At 41.7% G+C, this 20,242-nt stretch overlaps 2 protein-coding genes across 2 annotated transcripts; both read right to left on the bottom strand.

Moving 5' to 3' along the window:
• Nucleotides 1-1,996: 1,996 nt before the first annotated feature.
• On the bottom strand, nucleotides 1,997-2,329 carry LOC115990534 (F-box/kelch-repeat protein At3g23880-like). Its single transcript, XM_031114357.1, has one exon. The coding sequence runs from the start codon at nucleotides 2,327-2,329 to the stop codon at nucleotides 1,997-1,999; it is 333 nt and encodes a 110-aa protein (XP_030970217.1).
• Nucleotides 2,330-2,447: 118 nt separating this feature from the next.
• LOC115990535 (putative F-box protein At3g16210) lies at nucleotides 2,448-2,969 on the bottom strand. Its single transcript, XM_031114358.1, has one exon. It carries the CDS (start codon nucleotides 2,967-2,969, stop codon nucleotides 2,448-2,450), a length of 522 nt encoding a protein of 173 aa, XP_030970218.1.
• Nucleotides 2,970-20,242: the final 17,273 nt, after the last annotated feature.

Consider the following 20,242-nt stretch of genomic DNA (forward strand, 5'->3'; position numbering starts at 1 on the left):
GTTTTTTACATGAGGGGAAGATCTATATTGAAGAACAACTCATAGGAATTATTAAGAAAAATGTTAAAGGAAGAATGAAGAGCAATAAGTTCAATGTTTGGAATATGGTACCAGCGTGTCTTATGTAGTTAACTTGGAAAGAATGCAATGTCCGAACATTTGAGGACACTAAAAGAACTGTGGACCTGTTGAAGTCTTTACTAAGTATGACTTTGTTTGAGTGGTCTCATATTTGGGGTTTTATGCATTGTACTTCTTTGCTTGATTTCATTAATTCTATTAGTTTTTCCCTTTTGATCTATTTGTATCCATTTTTTTACAGTGATTTTACTATTGTAAACTCATTGTACTTTTCTTATCAATAAAGGTTTTATTACCTATCCAAAAAAAAAGTTCAACTGTAATTCAGTGTTAAACAGAGTGCCTTTCTGCAGATGGGAGATCAATTATGCCCTGCCCCCCATTCCTTGCCTTGAAGTTATTTTGGTTGAGTTAGAATTAACTAATTCTACATCTTTATATTAGTTGCGGTCTTGTTTGCCTAATATGGCTTATGTTAGGTGAGTATAGCCTACTGTGGTTTTGTGCTTAGAAAAACATTGTTCTGTTGCTGTGTCACAGCTTTGGCTCTGCAGTATAGGTTATCTGCTGAATCTATAATATGCTGCTCTTGTATCATTTGTTTACTTCACTCTTAATGCTTGAAAAAAAAAAAAAAATTCTATAGAATTATTTTCCTTGGTATACCTGCTTCTTGCTAAAACTAGTTTTTCAACTCCCTTGCATTAGTCACCAACTCCCTCCCTTCCAAGGATTTCATATTCTATCTCCCATGACCCTTAACAAATTGAATATCGACTGAGTTGTACATGCTAGGCAACAATTAATTCTATAGCCCTGTGGCAGATACTTCAGAAAGAACCCTACCAACTGACAACAGATTTTATCTCCCATATGAATTAGTAGGTAAGTACCATGGTCAAACAAGGAAAACTAAAAGAAGTTGAAGGCACTGACTATATATAAGCAACTAGTACTAGATAGCATCCATCAAAATAATCAAAAACGCCTTCAAAGCCAAATAATGTTTTATGATCAACATAAAATATAAGTTCCCAAGAAGATTATACGGAAATTTCATGTCCAAATTATCATACACAAAATGATTTTTTTAAGCCAATCAATAGAAAGAATATGATCAGTGAAAAGGAATAGAAACAACTTATGCCAATGATAACGCATGCTTGATTAATTGAGAACTCAGTTTTACTTATCAAGTTATCAGGGCCCATGAGGATGAGGGAGGGTTCCTCACCTGAAAACCCAGATCCCAATTAAGAAATAGGAAGTAACAAAAGTAAATTCAAGTGTCACCCCATCTAGACAGTTTAACATTGTTGCACACAATGAAGTCATTCCTATTTCCTATATCTTGAACATAATCTTCCCAAGGCCAAAGCCAACGAATAACAAGCAATTACTTTATTTTTCTTAGTTCTATTTAATTCAAAGTCATGTCATCAATTATATTACGAATGATTGAGTCTATAGTGTTTAAACCAATTTTTTAAATAAAAAAATAAAATTCCACCAATTTGATTTCTGCCTAATAACCTTTACATTACATATGAATGAATGCCATCTAATATCATAATTTTTGATTGATCCACATCAAACCAGCTAATGTCAACAAAATGGCTCTTAAATAAAATTTAACACAATAATTTATTGATAACAGTCAAAACCAATGTTTAGGACCACAATTTTATAAAAGATGGCAGCACAATTGAACCATACCTCATTGATTCACCTCCTCTTGGACCTCACAACCGTCTTCCTCGCTTGTTTCCTCGTTTGTTTCCCAAAACTCAGTTTAGAGAGCAACTTGTAACGATCCCTTAAGCCCATCAAATGGAAAATTCTTGCCTGTGTTTGTAGAAGGATCATACAAGACCAGCTGCCCTTCTTTGCTCTCCATTAACATCTTTCCATACCCCTAAAATCCCAATGGCCTTTCCAAATCCAAAAAGGGTCCAATTCTAATAAGCTTAGTCCACGACTCCCTAACACCAAATTCAAACAAAACCCATATATCAAAACACAACATCTCCACCTCCTTCCCACAAGGATAAACCAGCATAGCAATAGACCCGTTCAACGCTGTGAGAGTCGTCTTCCAACTGGAGTAATCCCCAATAACAGTAGCGTCCGGAAATGAAGTAGACTTGAATACCTCACTGGCAAAGTCGAAGCGAACAATCTTCTCATCCTCATTATTATCTAATGGAAGCGGCGTCGCGCACCAGAAAAAGTTTCCATCCAAGTACATTGTGGCCCTCGACTGTGTATGAATCCCATAAGGCACGCGCGCAACCTGAGGATCCAGCTGCCTCCACGAACCACTGCTCACGCTATACACTTCCGCTTCTTGACTTATATGAAGCAAATTACTCGCGGACCTTGAAGTCATTGGATACGGAGTCGAATCCGAACCCAACACTGTAGAAATGGACATTGACCATTTCGCGAGGGGTTATAGGAGCGAGAGGCTCGAGCACTGATGACGTGGTGGGGTCCCAGAGGTAGATGGTGCTTGCGAAACAGAGACAGAGGAGACCATCGGAGGAGGAACCGACGATGTCGAGGTTGAGACCGTGGTTTGGTTGTAGGAGGTTAAGGATGACTTCGGATGAGTATTCTGGATTGAGGTTGTCGTAGGATAGGAACGAGAATGTGTGCTTCGAGGTGTCGATTTTGTCTGTGGCTTTGACGAGGAAGAAGAGAGGGTTATTGGGGTCTTCGGATTTAGAGATGAGAGTGGAGTGGTTGATGAGGTTTCGAGAGATCAAATCTGGGGTTCCGATGAGAGAGCGCCAGGTTTTGGAGACGCACTTGAATCGAATTAGGGATTTTGGAGGAAGGCGTGAGAGTACGTTTATCACCACTTCCTCAGGGAGATAGGCTGTCATTGTTTTGTGACTCTCTTATTGCTCGTAAGCTGTTTGTGGAGGTACTGTGCATAACATCATCCATCAGCCATTCAAAATAGTAAGTTAGGAACGTTTTTAAAGAATTAAGAAAACTAACGTCTCGAGTTTTAGAAACTCGAGATCCATATTATAACTTCAGTCCAAAAGACTTATAATGCCACATAGATCTCGAGTCTTTAAAACTCGATTTCCATGCAAAAAAATTTCACTTATAGTGGCGTTTTTAAGCCTTACAGTGACGTTTTAAATCCCTATAGCGGCGTTTTTCTGCAAAAAAAATTTTATAAGTACAGGTTTAGGGGGTCCTATAGTGGCGTTTTTAAGACATATATTGACGTTTTAAAAACCTATAGTGGCGTTTTTTCTCAATTAATGGAAATCGAGTTTTTAAAACTCGATTTTCAACCTGATTTTTTTCCCAATTTAACTTAATCCACTTACAAATCGAGACTTAAAAACTCGAGTTTTATCTTGGAACTCGAGTTTTAGATACTCGAGATGCTAGTTTTCAAAATTGTTTTGAAATGTGGCAATTAACTAAATTTTTTAATATTTATTGTTATTTAGAAAAAAAAAATCATGTTTGTGGAATGGCAAAGGATAAATAAGTTTGCAGATGGAGAGCAAATCAAGTGATTCTGAGCTTATCTGACCGACTTAAATTTCCAAAAATAAAAAAGATTAATAAGAAAAGCTGTAAGTTTGAAACAGCTTATTTACGGTCCGTTTTTATTTTATTAAAATTGAAATTTTTTTATTGAAAGTACTTTAATTTGTAGATAAAGGTAAAAATTAGCTGAAATAGTATAGTAAGACCCTTGAATAGTATCAAAAAGTGCAGTGAGGTTTATAAATAGTAACAAAAATAAGCTGAATAGTAAAATAAGTTGACTCTTTAATTTTTGCCAAGCACACACTATGTAAAAGGTAAAAGGACCTATGAATAGTATCAAAAACTTTTTAAAAGTGAAAACTTTTTGCTGAAAGTATTGTAAATAAAGCAAAAAGGTAAATGAAATAGTACAATAAAACTCATGAATAGTATCAAAAAATGCAGTAGAACCATGAATATTAGCAAAAATAAGCTAAATAGAAGAAAAAAAAATTGGCATTTTAAGCCAATGCCAAATGCACACTTAGTTTATTTACTTTTACTATAATTGTCTAATTGGTCTTTATTAAGAGCCACTATCGATTGATCCGAGTTAGGCATGTGCCTAACTAGTAATGGAATATCATCAGATCTAGTGAGATCTTACTGAATTTTGCTTGGGTCATTGATTGGATCGAGTTGCTCAAGTTTTGGAGGAGAGAACATACACTCAACCCTATAAAATCAGGTTTTGAAAGTGGAGACCTGCAGCTGACTGCAACAACTATTGGATCATATCAAGTATAGTTCAAGTTCAATTAGATCCTTCAGGTGGGTTGGGTTAGCCAATCTCTTGGACACTCCCTCACTTGCTAAAATGAGCCAATTTTTACCTCATCCAAATTTATAAGCAAATGACATTATTTAAACATTTTTTAAGAAAATGATTTTCTAATTTTTTTTTTTTTTTAAAAAGACTCATTTTATAGATCTTGTTGTGTAATGAGTACTATTTTGGATTATTATTGTGGCGGGCCAAAATTGGACAAGTAAGATTTCAACCTCGCTCAATTAATTTATAGAGATGGGATCCCAATCAACCTTGTTTCCCCTTTTTAACAACTCTATGAAGTGATATTGGAATGTATGTTTAACATATATAAGTCAGGCAAAGTAAAACAACTTATGTCTGGGATTAATACAACAATGCTCCTCGATTTAGGCCAAGGTGTAGGTTAACACTTGTTCTTGAACTACAATGTTTTCACTCTCTCTCTTTTTTGCTTTTTTTCTTGATCCCCTTTCTTGTAGGGATCCCATTCCTTTATATAGTCATCCAGATTGCATCCTTGCCTTCCACTTGGATGACCAAGGTTTTTTCTTCAGATACTTGTCCCATCAAGGCCTCACTAGAAAGTTTCTCTATTAGGTTGTGAACTGTAATGACACTATTCAGGGGTCATTCCACCATTAATGTGGCCAGCTAAGTGAGTGTAGAGTATTGAATGCGGAGACGATGGATACTTTATCTCTACCCTTCCTTCACCTACTCAATGATAAACCTTCCTTCCTTTCCTCAGTCATGTGTCAAGTGGTCTTCATGGCTAGACCTCAGCCCTTCTAGGAATGTACCCATATCCTCGAGTTCCTCGGGCATGTCAATCTTCTTGGGTTTTGTGATTCCGTTATCATGTTTGACCTCTTCCCATTTATTCTTGTCCTCGGTTTGCATGCTCTTGTACTTGGTTTCCCGTCCTCCCACAGTTATATATATAAACATATTAATAAAAACCTATTTAAATGACTTCATTTAGATTTGGGCAAATAGACCAAATTGACTTAATTTGATAAAATGAGGGACTCAATTATTAAAAACTAAATTTTAAGGACAAATTTAATCAATAGACTAGATTGAATTTTAATCAATAACATATGTGAATTTTATTTCTTCATATTTAATTATTTGAAGAGAACTTAAAAAAGAAAGAATCTTGATTGATCTAAGGAGGCAAAAGAAAACAATAAATAATAAATTTATTGATGTATCAAAATTCTCTCTTTTAGAACAGATTATATTTAATAAGAATATTTTGTAAAAAAATAACTTTATCAAAAAAATAATTTTATTTTTCTAACTTTTCACATAACCAAAAATAATATTTTTTATTTATTACCTTTTCTTAATTAGTTTTTTATTATTTTAATTAGAAATTAAAATAATTTTTTGTTTTTCATTTTTACTTACTTTATTCAACTTTTATTTTAGAACATAGATGAAAATATGCTATTTGTTTTGGGGGGGGGGGTGGTCCGAGGACAACCACCCCTACTGGTCCATGCTTGAGGAACCTATGAGCCAAGCAGGCAGATCTCGAAAAGAAAAACCTAGTACAACTTGAAAGAAGGGTTCGAATGAGGGTCTTTAAACAATTCTAGGAAGGCAACCGCCTCAAATGTGACCGTCCATAAATTAGCAAGAGGAGCCCCACCATTGGCTTGGAGGCATGAGCCGAGGGATGCAACCGTGGCCAATATGGAAGAAGAGAGAGTGAGAAAACTTGTTAAGAAAGCAACCATTACCTCCGCATTGAATGCATTGCACCAACCATGTTAGCTACATTAATGGTTGAATGACACCTTAATAGTGCCATAACAACTTGTAGCTCACTTAGCACTTTCTCCAAAGGTAGGATGAGACAAGTATCTGAGGCTAATCAACCACTCTCTAGGTGAAGGGTCAAGATTAAAGGGTAGCTACTATAAGAGGGGGAGAGATTTCAGTGAACAAGGATCAGAATTTAAAGAATTGAAAGAGAAATAACTGGAACTTGTAACCTTGAAGTGTAACAAGCTCCTTCGATTGAATGAGGAGAAATTAATACAATCTTTTTACTTCCATCTTTCTTGTTAGTTTTATTTTCTTTCTATCTGAATCTTTTTCTCTGACTTAAACCCTTTGGATTAGGAGCCTATATGGTGGTCTGCTATATCCATCTCTTCAAATTAATTGTAGTGGGCTTGTCCCCAAAGCCCAATTTTTTCCATTTGGGCATTTGCTTTTGTTTTTGCCCCACACACTATTAATTCTAAAGTAATTTTATTGAGGTTCTATTTCGAAAAGGCAAAAATCATATTTTCGTCCCTACATTTTCAGGCGATTCCCACTTTGGTCCCTAGATTTTATTTTTACCGCTTTTAGTCCCTATCTTGAAAAATGCTTCCCGTTTTAGTCACTGCCGTTACATTAGAGATGGAAAATACACACGTGGCAAACGGCAAAATTAAAAAATATTAAAAATATTTTATTTTATGTTATTTTAAAATAAAATAAAATTTTAATTATCATTTAATTATTTAAATAATAATTGTTCTTCATGTTCTTCCCCCAAGAACATGGTTGCCTAGAAAAAGAAATTCAAGATTTTATTCTCTTTTCTTGCATTTTCTTAACATCCAAACAAGCAAAAACATATACAAAACCATGATCAAACTTAGATACTTTAACACAATCAACTAACAAAACCCAAAACACTTAATCAAAAAAATAATAATAATAATAATAAAACAAACAAAACCTAAAACACGGTCAGATCAAAAACAAAATACCAAAACTCAAAGCCAATCCTCAGCAATAAAATACACCAAAACACAATCATGAGCTAGTCAGATCAAACCACAGTGACCATCTGGGTTTAGAGAGAGAAAAGATCAGATCTCAGTCAAGGTGGGTTTTGGTCGTGGATCTTCAACCATGGGGTTTCGGCTATGGGTCTTCAGCCATGGATTTAGAGAAGATGAACATAAAATTTAAAACCCAGAAAATTTGAATTCAAACCCAAATTGGCCGAAACATAAAACTCAAAACCATATTTCAAACCCCCACACCACCAAAGCATCAAACACAAAAATCAAATCCATATTTTCGGCCCCCAAATACTAAATCCAACCCCAGATTTTCAGCCCCCAAACACAAAACTCAAAACCCAAATTTTCTTATTTTCAGAGAAACCAAATACAAACCTCAAATCCAAATCTTATAGCCAAAACCAAACCACTTGCAACCTCATATTTGAAGCTATCAAATCCAAACGGAATTGTACGGCACCGAGATCCCAGGCCCATACAGGCCCATACCGGCCTTGGGCACAGGCCCAGCAAAAAGGTCCAGTTACCCCGCGCCCTTCTTGAAACTTCTGTAATGTACAAACAAGTTTTAGGTATTGAATTCCAAGAGATGATCGGTTAAACATTCCCGAGCAAGTATATGAGCCGTGCCCGGGAAAATCGTGATATGCACGTGCAACTGAGTTGCCGAATATAATCGGTCAAGATGGAACCAAGTTCCAAGACCATAAATACTGCACCGCCCTCTCACCTAAACATCCACTTTAACCAGATAATATTGGACCTTCAGTAGCACTAACGGTGACTGTAATCATAATCTCCCCACTAACCTTGGCTATAAATAGAAGAAAGTTGAGAGAAGAAGGGGTTCAGAAAAATTGAGAGAAAACAGTCAAGCGAGAGAGTATCAACTGAGTGTTGTTTTGAGTCTTTCTGCCGAGAATGACCCATAGTAGGAAATCCTTAAGCCCACTACAAATAAATTGTGAGCCCAAGTGATTTAAGGCCCAGAAGTCTTATACCTGGTTCTTACAATTGGCGCCCACCGTGGGGCTCTCCTACGAAGCTGTGGTTCGACTGAGACTCAAACGAGGGGAATGTCTGAGGAGCGTTCAGGAGAGCGTGCACCGAGCGGCTCCATAGGATCTTCTCGGGGGTCAACGTGGAGGGAGAAAAGGCAGAAACGGCGGGAAGATAGGGAGCACCCAAGAGGGGAGGAAAGGTCCTGATTGGGAGAAGGGTCGGCCCAGACACACCGGACGGTTTCAGGCGTCTCGGCGCATCGGCAGTATGATGATAGAGACCGAGAGCTGGAGCGGTTGCGCAGACTGGTAATGGATTTAGAGCTGGAAGCAAGGGGTCGGTGACATGAAAGAAATTGCAACCCCCAGCAAAGGAGAAATCAGGGCGAGGGCTCCAGCCGATCTGGTACGCAACGATCCTGAGATCGATCACGTTCCCAAGAGTCATACCGGCAACCACGGGAACCACGTCATTGGCGGAACCGCTCACGGTAGCATGGTTACGATGACCAAGGATCAGAATCGTCGGAGGAACGACTGCACCACAATGCCGCCATGGACGCCATGAGCCGAGCCTCGCGGATGGCGGCCCGGTCTCCATTCTCCGATGAAATTGAACGGGCCCCAATGCCGAGCAGATTCACGCGACCGCCATTCAATTCGTATGAGGGGAGGACGGACCCCGTGGAGCATGTTAGCCATTACATCCACATGATGTCTTTGCATGCACACAATGATGCATTGATGTGTAAGGTATTCCCCTCTAGTCTCGGCTCTACTGCACTGAGATGGTTCAATGGGTTACAGATAGGTTCTATACACAGCTTCGCCTAGCTAATTCAAGAGTTCGGCAGTAGGTTCGTGACCTGCAGCCGAATGCAACAGCCAGTTGACGCACTGCTTTCCATGAAAATGAGGGTCGGGGAAACCCTTCGGAGTTATGCCAGCCGATACTGGAAACTCTACAACGAGATTGGTGGAGGAAACGAGAAAATTGCAGCAAGCACCTTCAGGATAGGGCTCCCCGAAGATTCTGAATTACAAGAGTTGCTGACGAGAAGACCCCCCGAGGATATGAGGCAACTGATGAGACGCATAGAGGAGTACAAACGCTTGGAGGATGACCGGCTGTAGAGTAGGGGGAAAGCTCCTTTAGTGGGGAGATCTCGGCAAAGCATTTTGCCGACGAAACCAAAAAGAGACTTCAGAATGCAGGAACCAGAGGTGCAAATCGAAGGGGTCAATGTGACGTTTAAAGAGCCCGTACACAAAATCTTGGAACGGATCAAGAACGAGCCATTCTTCATGTGGCCAAACAAAATGGAGGGCGACTCATCTCGGAGGAACCAAAAACTATACTGCACCTATCATAGAGACAAGGGACACACCACCGAGCAGTGTCGGGTATTAAAAGATCATCTCGGACAGCTAGTGAATGCAGGGTACCTGAAAGAGTTTGTAGCAGATTCCATTGACCGAGAAGCCGGGCAGGGCGCCCAACAGAAAAGGAACCCCCTTCCACCACCCCTGGGGGTAATCGAAGTCATCCATGCCGCACCAAGAAGAATAGCAGCAGCAAAAAGGGTATTGACAGTGGCTTACACGAGGGAAGAATCATTCAAGAAGAAAAAGAAAGTTGGACGGCTAGCCATCTCGTTCGGAGAAGACGATTTGGAAGGAATGGTCTAACCTCACGACGATGCTTTGGTGGTGACAGCCCGGATAGACGGATTCCTGGTGAAAAGGGTAATGATTGATCAAGGGAGCGGGGCTGACGTCATGTACCCGGACCTCTTTGAAGGGCTCGGGTTAAAGACACAGGATTTGGCGAAGTATGACACGCCGTTGGTCTCGTTTGACGAGAGAGTTGTAATCCCTGAGGGGCAAATCTCTCTCCCAGTGGACATGGAAGGCAAGGGAGTTATAGTTACATTCATAGTAGTTTGATCATTCGCATTGTACACCGCAATCCTGGGGTGGCCGTGGATTCACGCCATGGAGGCTGTTCCGTCCACCCTCCACGTGAAAGTAAAATTTCCTACTGAGTATGGAGTTACCGAGGTAAGGGGGAACCAACAAGTGGCGAGGTAGTGCCTTGTTGCCGAGGTTAGATGGGAAAAGGAAAAGCTCGGTCAAGCCGAGCATGTCGAGAAAGAGATTTCATAGCAATTACAGAAACCCCAGGGGGAAACTGGGGTGGACGTTGCCGAGGAGGTGTTAAAGGTAAGAATTCTTCCAGATGCTGACAGATATTTCCAGATAGGTACAAGCATGAATGACCGAGAAAGGGTAGAGATGTTGTTGTTCCTTTTGCAGAACGTAGATGTTTTCGCATGGAACCCGTATGAAGTGCCCGGTGTAGATCCCGAGTTCATTGTCCACAAACTCAACGTGGACCCATTATTCCCCCCGAAGAAGCAGAAACCGAGAAGAGCGTCAAAAGAACACGTCGATGCAGTAAACTTGGAGGTCCAGCGGTTGAAGGGGGCCGGAGTCATAAAGGAGATATTCTTCCTGAAATGGTTGGCAAACATTGTCGTAGTGAAGAAGAAGAACGGCAAATGGAGAGTTTGTGTGAACTTCATAGACTTGAACAAGGCATGTCCCAAGGACCCATTCCCAATGCCCAAGATTGATCAGCTAGTAGATGTAACATATGGGCACCCGAGGATGAGCTTCCTAGATGCCTTCCAAGGCTACCACCAGATTGCCTTGGCGCCCGAGGACTGAGAAAAGACAGCATTTATTTCCCCGAATGCAAACTATCACTACGAGGTCATGCCGTTTGGATTGAAGAACGCCGGAACCACGTATCAACGAATGATGACGAGAATGTTCCGAGAAAAAATTGGATGCACGGTTGAAGTTTATATTGACGACATGGTGGTAAAAAGCAGAATTGAGTCATAGCACACCGAAGACCTCCGGGGAGTATTCGAGATACTACGGCGGCACAAATTACGCCTGAATGCCGAGAAGTGCACTTTCAGAGTGGGGGCTGGTAAGTTCCTGGGATATCTAATCTCTACACGGGGAATAGAAGCTAACCCCGACCAAATAGAGGCCGTGAACCGCCTCAAGCCACCAAGCAATCCTAAAGAGGTGCAAGTGCTCACTGGAATGTTGGCCACCCTGAACCGATTTATCTCCAAGTTTGCCGATCGCTGCCGAACGTTTTATCAACTTCTGAAAAAGTGGAAGGGGTTTCGATGGGACGAGAGATGTGATGAGGCTTTTCGAGAGCTAAAGGAATACTTGGCAAAGGCGCCAAGGTTGACGGCCCCGGAGCCCGGGGAGGATTTGTTTATGTACCTCGCAGTCACCGAACATGCTGTAAGTGCTGTGTTGCTAAGGGACCAGGGAGTACAAATGCCAGTGTATTACGTAAACAAAACCTTAGTAGATGCCGAGACAAGGTACCTGCCCCTTGAGAAGTTAGTTTTACCCTGGTGCACGCCACGAGGAAGTTGCCACATTACTTCCAGGCACACACGGTGTTCGTCCTCACCGAGTATCCATTGCAGTCACTGTTAAAGAGATCTGACTTCACAGGTCGGATTGCCAAATGGGAGACTCGGTTGGGATCGTTTGACATAAGATACTGACCTAGAAGCTCAGTGAAGGGACAGGTTCTCGTTGATTTCATCGCAGAATTCACACCCAAGAACGAAGGCAAGGTAATCTGTAGTGCAGAAATTCGCCCGTGGAGGGTATTTGTGGACGGCGCATCAAATGCTATGGGGGCCGGGGCTGGTATTGTCGTAATCACCCCTGAAGGTATATGATTGGAACACTCCTTCAGATTGGGATTCAAAGCCTCAAACAATGAAGCCGGTATGAGGCCCTAATGGCCGGGTTGAGGGCCGTATTGCATCTGGGCGCAAAAGATGTAGAGATTTACTCGGACTCTCGGCTGGTTGTTTATCAGATCACTGAGGACTTCAAGGCTCGGGACCCTCGAATGAAAGCTTATCTAAGTACAGCAAAGCAGATCATCGGTTAGTTTGGAACGGTAAAGATATCCCAGGTAGCCCGGTCACAAAACAAGCACGCTGACTCCCTTGCCACATTAGCCTCATCGGCCACCGAGGACACGCCGCGGCTTGTCACGATAGAACTTATAAGGGAGCCAAGCATCTATGTGAAGAGTGTTCCCGACCAAGCCAGAGTGGAGGTTACGCAGGTAGCAGTGGCTGGTCCATGTTGGATGAACCCGATCATAGACTTCCTTGCCGAAGATAAAGTTCCAGAGGATGAGGCCGAGGCCAACAAGATTCACCGGACGGCTCCCTGGTACTGGCTGTCTTCGGACCGAAAATTGTACCGAAGGTCTTTTGCAGGCCCTTACCTCTTGTGCCTACATCCCGAAAAAGTCAAAGAGCTTCTGACCGAGCTGCACGAGGGAGTGTGTGGCGGACATGCTGGGGGACGGTCTTTAGCACACAGAGCAATGACCCAGGGGTTTTGGTGGCCACAGATGCAGAAGGATGCCACTGAATACGTTTGGAGCTATGAACAGTGTCAAAAGCATGCCCCAATGATCCATCAGCCTACAGGATGTCTAAATCCTGTCAGCAGCCCGTGGCCGTTTGCACAGTGGGGGCTTGACATCCTCGGGCCATTCCCCCGAGCAACGGGGAATCGCTGTTTTGTGTTGGTGGCTGTAGATTACTTCACAAAGTGGGCTGAAGCTGAAGTCTTGGCTAATATCCAGGATACTGACGTGAAAAAATTTGTATGGAAAAACATAGTTACAAGGTTTGGGGTGCCAAATTCGCTAGTAACAGACAATGGGCTACAATTCGACAACAACGCTTTTCGGACCTTCTGCAGCGAGCTCGGCATTAGGAACAAGTATTCAACCCCGGCTTACCCACAAAGCAACGGCCAAGCTGAAGCAGTAAACAAGACTATTTTGAACGGGCTCAAGAGAAGGTTGGATGGGGCGAAAGGAAGATGGGCAGAAGAGCTACCCAGTGTATTGTGGGCTTACCGCACGACCCCCAGGAGATCCACGGGGGAAACCCCGTTTTCTCTGACATACGGAGCAGAGGCAGTGATACCAACCGAGGTGAGCTTATGCAGTGCACGGGTCGCCGGGTTTGACCCCATCCAGAACGCCGACCTGATGATGGAGCATTTGGATTGGTTAGAAGAATGCAGGGAGGCCGCGACCATACGGCTCACCGAGTATTAGCAGAAGCTGGCCCAAAGATACAACCGAAATGTAAAGGGGAGGGAATTCAGTGCCGGGGAACTAGTGTTAAGGAAGGTTGTGGGGAACATGCGAGACATGGCTGCAGGGAAGCTTGCTCAAACCTGGGAGGGGCCATACAGAGTCACAGCCATCGCGGGTGCAGGGGCCTACTACTTGGAAGATCTTGACGAGAGGCCGCTCCCCTGACCATGGAACGCCAACAACTTGAAGAAATTCTACGCATGATCATCCGTGTAAGCCAGAACTTGTATTTCATTGAAATTAAGAGCATGATGAACTTTTTTGTATATGCTATTTTTGACTCCGTAACCGCACACCAAGAGAATTGCAAATAAATGCCCTAAGGACGAAAATCTGATTCTCGGTTAAACTAAAATCACCGAACAGGTTTAAATCTTATAATTAAATGCTCTAAGGACGAAAACCTGATTCTCGATCAAGCTAAAATCACCAAACGGGTTTAAACCTTATAACTAAATGCTCTAAGGACAAAAACCTGATTCTCGGTCAAGCTAAAATCACCAAACGGGTTTAAACCTTATAACTAAATACTCTAAGGACGAAAACATGATTCTCGGTTAAACTAAAATCACCAAGCGTGATGAAAACCTAACCCTTTACAAATGCTAAGTCCATTAGTGCTCTCGGATTCCTCAAAACACCGCACAACAGGTTTTGGGGGTATCATTCCATTAAGCGGCCGGAGCGCTGGCATGATTCACGCAAAACATATAAATAGATATAAATTCATTCAACAAATTGAAACGGAAAAAGAAAACGGTCTACCAATTAAACAAATAAAGGCAATTGTTCGGTCACCACATCCCGATGACGTAGGCAAATAAAACCAACAAATTAGAAATAAGATAATAAATAAAAGTAAAATCAGCTGGGAGGTTGGGTCGGCGGGGTCATTTCCTGCTGGACGGTCAGGGGGAAAGGCGGGTCTTCACTGAGAAGCTCCTGCACAGTCGGGATGCTGGTGGCTTCCATTTCCTCGGGCTCGGCGTGAGCGTCAATTTGTTCAACCAGCTCCCTCATACTGGTCGTCTCCTCCTCGTCAATAGCAACCGGGGCTTCCTGGGCGACAGGTACAGGGCTCGGAAATGGAATTTGGCCGGGGTCTCTCAGATGCGAATCTTCGGGAGCTCCCATTGCTTGGAGAGTGGCAAACCACCCGGCCTCAAAACCCATATTCCGAGCCCGAGCCACCACCGGCTTTGCAGAATTTTAGGCATCAGCGAAACCTACGTCGTACCACTTTTGCTCTGCAGCCGCCAAGGCTGCCCTGAGGTCGGCTATCTCCTCGGCGTTGGCAGTGTTGAGGCTGATGGCTTCAGCTAACTTGACCTCCGTCTCATTCTGTTTTTCCAGGAGGTCCGCACACCTTTTTTCGGCCAATGCCCGGTTCTTCTCCGCGGCAGCAGCCTTTTTCTCGACCAACTCAGCAGCTTTCAGCTTTTCCTTCGTCGTTTTAGCTGCCGACTCCCGCGCTCCCTTTTCGCGCTCGACCTCCTTGGCGAGATCCCGTGTCCGGTTGGCTACTATATGAGCCAGTTGGGTAGCCTAGCAAGCACAAAAATTAATAAAGAAGCAGAAATGAATGTATGGAAAGAAAACGAATAAACTAAGTAATTACCGCAATGGCGTGCCACTCTAACCGGTGCCCCACAGACTCCTCGGATCCCTCCTCAAAGGCATGCACGTCCTCAGGAAGAAGAAGACCTTCAGCCAAAGTTTGGGCAATACGGCCGCCCTCGCCCTTCTCCCACATCCGAACACAGGCGGTTGAGGGCAGTGGCTTGCCGTCCAACAGGAACTTTGGCTTCCACGCTGGAGCCACCTAAGAGGAGGACGCCACCCCCGTGCCAGTTTCTGTTGACGGCTCACGGATAACAATTCCTCCTGTTGGTCGGGGAGGAGTCTGGATAGCGGCATCTCCCGAGCCCGTGGAAGGTTGATCGGTAACTTTCTGTTTCTTATGGGCCCATCCGGCCTGCGAAGGGGGTGAAGGTTGAGGCACTTGACCCCGACCCTGAGAAGGTGGGGGCTGATTGGGTTACCGGGCACCGGGCACGAACCGGTCTATGGTCATGACCTTCCTTGATACCATCCTTCCACTAGGTTGGATAGCTTCAGCTAGCAAGGCAGCCGCTTCTATCACTTGTTGTTGAGGCTCGGCGGCTGGATTCTTGGGATTAGGCTGCTCTTGGACTTGGTCTTCTTGATATATGGCTTCGTGGGCTATCTCTCTGAGGCGCCGAGATACCCGTTCCACGGACTCGTCTCGCAAAGGAGCTAGCTCGTCTGAGCAAGTGAACTGCAGACCAAATTCCCTTGCCTCCCCTGTTGTAAGTTTCGGCGGCAAAAAGTTTACATACCGGACGTCTATATATGATAGCAGGGGGCTGTCAACTAATAGTGCCTGCTTGAAAGGCTGCCAGGTAGAATAAACCGGCTCCACTCCGAGGATCAAGTGCGAGGCCCGGAGTTGTCCGTCCCAATGCACGTATATCTCGGAACGAAGGATGAAGTTTAAATCCTTGGCGTGGACGGCTCTGAGGTCCTGAACAAACACTTTGCCGTCTGCAAAAGAGCAAGTGACGCGTTAGTCTCTAACAATAAAAATTTACTTCAATAAGAAGAAAAGAAGAAGTGGAGGAAAGCAATTATATCAAGGGGATGGTACGAACCCACTTCACGCCGTGAAAGGGGGCAAGGGATGTCCCCGGTAAACCAGTTGCCGCGCACCTTAACGAACTCCTCGACGGAGTTCCTGTTCGAATCAGGTAAGCATGATATCAGCCGTACTCGAGTATCTCTTGTCTTTAGGTAATAGTTGGCGGTTTTGTTCCCACAAAAGCTATACATTTGGTTAATGTCATGGTGGTCTAACTGTAAGTTAAAGGTGTGGTTCAACTTACTGACACAGCTAACTACCCGGTAAAAGTTGGGGGGAAGCTGGTCAGGACACAGCCCGTAGTAAGTGAGTGTGTTTATCAAGAGGGGATCCACGGGGAACCTGACCCCGCCTTCTAAAATTGACATCAAAGGAAAGAAGGCTGTACCCCGCCCTCGGTGGAGTTCAATATCACTCTCATGGCAGTAAGCCACATCCACGTCATCGGGAACATTAAATTTACTCCTAAAGGTGGCCAAAGCAGCTGAGGATTCTAGAAGGTAAGAGTAACCCATCTATAACACCTAAAACTACAAAAGGGAACTTAAAGAAATAAAGCTGAAGGAACAGGAAGGGGAAGAAAAACTTACTTTGGGTTCTAAGGAGGAAAAGAACACTGGGCAAGCAAGTAAGCGCACAGAAATGTGGTCGGCAGAGAGTAAGCACAAAAAATCAGAGGCGAAGGGAAAATGAAATGATGTTCAGAGGGAGACTATTTATAGAGCCAAAAAGAAATGGGGGAAGAAGAAACGTTTAATCAAGCAATAAATGGGCACGATTTACGAGCGGCCCAACGAATGCCAAACGTAACCGATTCGTGCGCCGCTTCGGTTCACGAACCGTCAGGCAATAATGGCGACTACGCCTGGCGCCGCGAAACGGCGCGTCTTTTGAGATGAATATTAATGAGAAGTCACAGTCATGAGTCCCAGGCTATAAGATTCCCGAGGTCAAAAGGCTCAGACAGCTCCTTGATTCTTCTCGGCAACCGAGTATGAATCAAGGGGGGGCTATTGTACGGCACCGAGATCCCAGGCCCATACAGGCCCTGGGCCCAGGCCCATACCGGCCTTGGGCACAGGCCCAGCAAAAAGGTCCAGTTACCCCGCGCCCTTCTTGAAACTTCCGTAATGTACAAACAAGTTTTGGGTATTGAATTCCAAAAGGTGATCGGTTAAACGTTCCCGAGCAAGTATATGAGCCGTGCCCGGGAAAATCGTGATATGCACGGGAAACTGAGTTGCCGAACATAATCGGTCAAGATGGAACCAAGTTCCAAGACCATAAATGCTGCACCACCCTCTCACCTAAACATCCACTTTAACCAGATAATATTGGACCTTCAGTAGCACTAACGGTGACTGTAATCATAATCTCCCCACTAACCTTGGCTATAAATAGAAGAAAGTTGGGAGAAGAAGAGGTTCAGAAAAATTGAGAGAAAACAGTCAAGCGAGAGAGTATCAACTGAATGTTGCTTTGAGTCTCTCTGCCGAGAACGACCCATAGTAGGAAATCCTCAAGCCCACTACAAATAAATTGTGAGCCCAAGTGATTTAAGGCCCAGAAGTCTTATACCTGGTTCTTACAGGAATCAACCTCAAATTCGCTGCTTTCTTCTTTCTCGTGTTTGCCTGGGTGTGGATTTGAGAGGACAAGGGATAGAGGAAAAGAGAGACAAAGAGGATGGGATTGTGTGGGTTTTAATGAAAAGGAGAGGATAAAGGGCTGGAAAGGAAAATGTTGTTCTTGTATTTAAATCTGGGTTTTTTTTTTTTTTTTTTTTGGAGAAATATTTGGGTTGGTATTTTTGTTGTTCTTGTTCAAGATACAGTTAGATCTTGATTCATGTGGTTTTTAATTATGTTTTTAATTTTTTTTATCTAGTTAAAATTGATAAATTAGTTTTTAAAATTTAGATGCTGATGTGGCATTTTTTAATGCCAAATAACATTTTTTATTATTATTTTAATGGTTACGTCAGTTTTTAGTGTGCCAATAGTACACTTTGTTTGCCACGTAGACTATTTTCCATCGGTGAGATGATGGTAAGGACTAAAATGGAACGGTTTTTGATTTTGGGGACTAAAAGCGGTAAAAATAAAATCTAGGGACCAAAGTAAGAATCGTCTGAAAATGTAAGGATGAAAATATGATTTCTGCCTTTCGAAAATTAGTTTTAGTTGCAAAATATTGTAGTCATACCAAATGCATGTATTCATCTTTAGCCTTACACAACTTGAGTATCACATGAATTTGTTGAATTTTGCCATGTATGAAGAATTGTAAAGACAAAGCTACGGAAGAACTAATTTGGATGTACAATTTTTTGAGAACTAAAATGTAACTTTTCAAATTTCGGGAACTAATATAACACATTACCTAACATTTAAACCTTACATTTTTCACCTAGAGTATAAAACAACACATAGTATTTTGCTCACACAATTTTCACGTTCTAAATTGTATGTATAGAATTTGGTAATTTATTTTTTAGATAAGTAATGAAAAGTGATTTGTTTAGGTTACTTGATTAATGCATCTTTGCAATAAAGATGTAGTTTTTCACTGTTTAAATTTGACTTGTATATAATAATAAAATATGAAAGAATGATTTTCATTGGTTCAAAATGAGTTCAAAGTGAGCATGAAAGTTTTTTCGAACTAAAAAATAATTGTTAGTACATTTTAAATTAAATATGTTGAAACTCAAAATAACTGAAGATGAATAAAGAGATGAGTTATAATTTGTTAAAGAAAGAGTTACTTGTATGTAAGTTAGATTGAATAAATTAAGAGAAGTTTTCTAAATTAATAAATAACATGTAGGTTATGTGAAGGGTTGGAAGACTATACATGTGGCTATGCTATGGACTAATTTCATATCAATAGTGAATGGAGAGAAATAGTTAAAAGCAAAGTGTATTGTGTGAGAGAGTGAATTCAATAATATTCCTAAATACTTGAGAGATTTCAGACCAAAGAAAGGTGTTCTTCTGGTGGAGTTTTGGACTTGAACACTTTGTGCAGAAGCTGTTCTAATCATACAACATTTGTTGGGCTATTGTATCCTAAGGGAGACAAGTCAAAGAAAGTCTGCACCGGTTACAAAGATTAGCCAACCAAAAGCTTGAATCTCCTTAAAGAGAGCAATTGCTGCGCCTCAGTCCAAATAGTGTTGTGTTCATCTCTTCAAATTAATAATATTCAGCGTATTATTCAATTTCTCTTTGTGTTGTTTCCATTATTATTGTGTTTGTACCAACAATAATTAATTTAGATTGCAATCGAAGAAGATTAATGAAAACCAATTAAAATTTTAATTCTCATTGGTTCAGTTGAAAGACTTTTGTGATCGTGTATGTATTGGAAGATCATAAAAGATAAATGTAAAATTTCTAAATATAAAAATTAATTACTTATTTTTAAAATAAAATGTAAATTGATAATTTAGAAAACTAAAGTCAACATCAAACTCTTGATCTATGGTACAGGAATTCATATCAAATTATTGACACGGGTTCTTTACTTCTTCAATAAATTATTGCTAGTACCTCCTATCTTCAAAATCACATAATTCCATCAATTCTATCACCGGAACCATCATCAACTTCAAACCATAACGGTTTTCTCTCCATAAAAGTGGTAAATGATGTAGCAACATTTGGAGATGCTCTACCAAATTCTTGCAACCTTACAAACCTTTTATTCTCTGGGTTCTGACAAGCAATAGTCATTTTTTCCAATACCTTTCCGTTCTCAAGCAAATACTTAAACCAATTGTTAAGAAGCTATTATCCTACAAACAAAACTATTGATCTCCACTTTCTTGAGATGGTGAGTTAAACATGAGACATTATGTTCCAACGTCTCCTGCAAAGATTCACACTCTTGATTGGTGTATCTTAGATATCGATTTCTCGTTCTCTACATGTGAGTCAAAATGATAAAAGTTAGTTTATTTTAGTTTATTTCACAATGATGAATATAAAGTACTTGAATCAATTACAAGAAAATCAATTACACACACACAAACATATATATATATATATATAACAGTATTTTAAAGTAAAAAAAATCTGATAATAATATCATTATTGATAATTCAACTAAATT

This window comes from Quercus lobata, chromosome 5 (genome assembly GCF_001633185.2).
Source record: "Quercus lobata isolate SW786 chromosome 5, ValleyOak3.0 Primary Assembly, whole genome shotgun sequence".
Classification (NCBI taxonomy): Eukaryota; Viridiplantae; Streptophyta; class Magnoliopsida; order Fagales; family Fagaceae; genus Quercus; species Quercus lobata.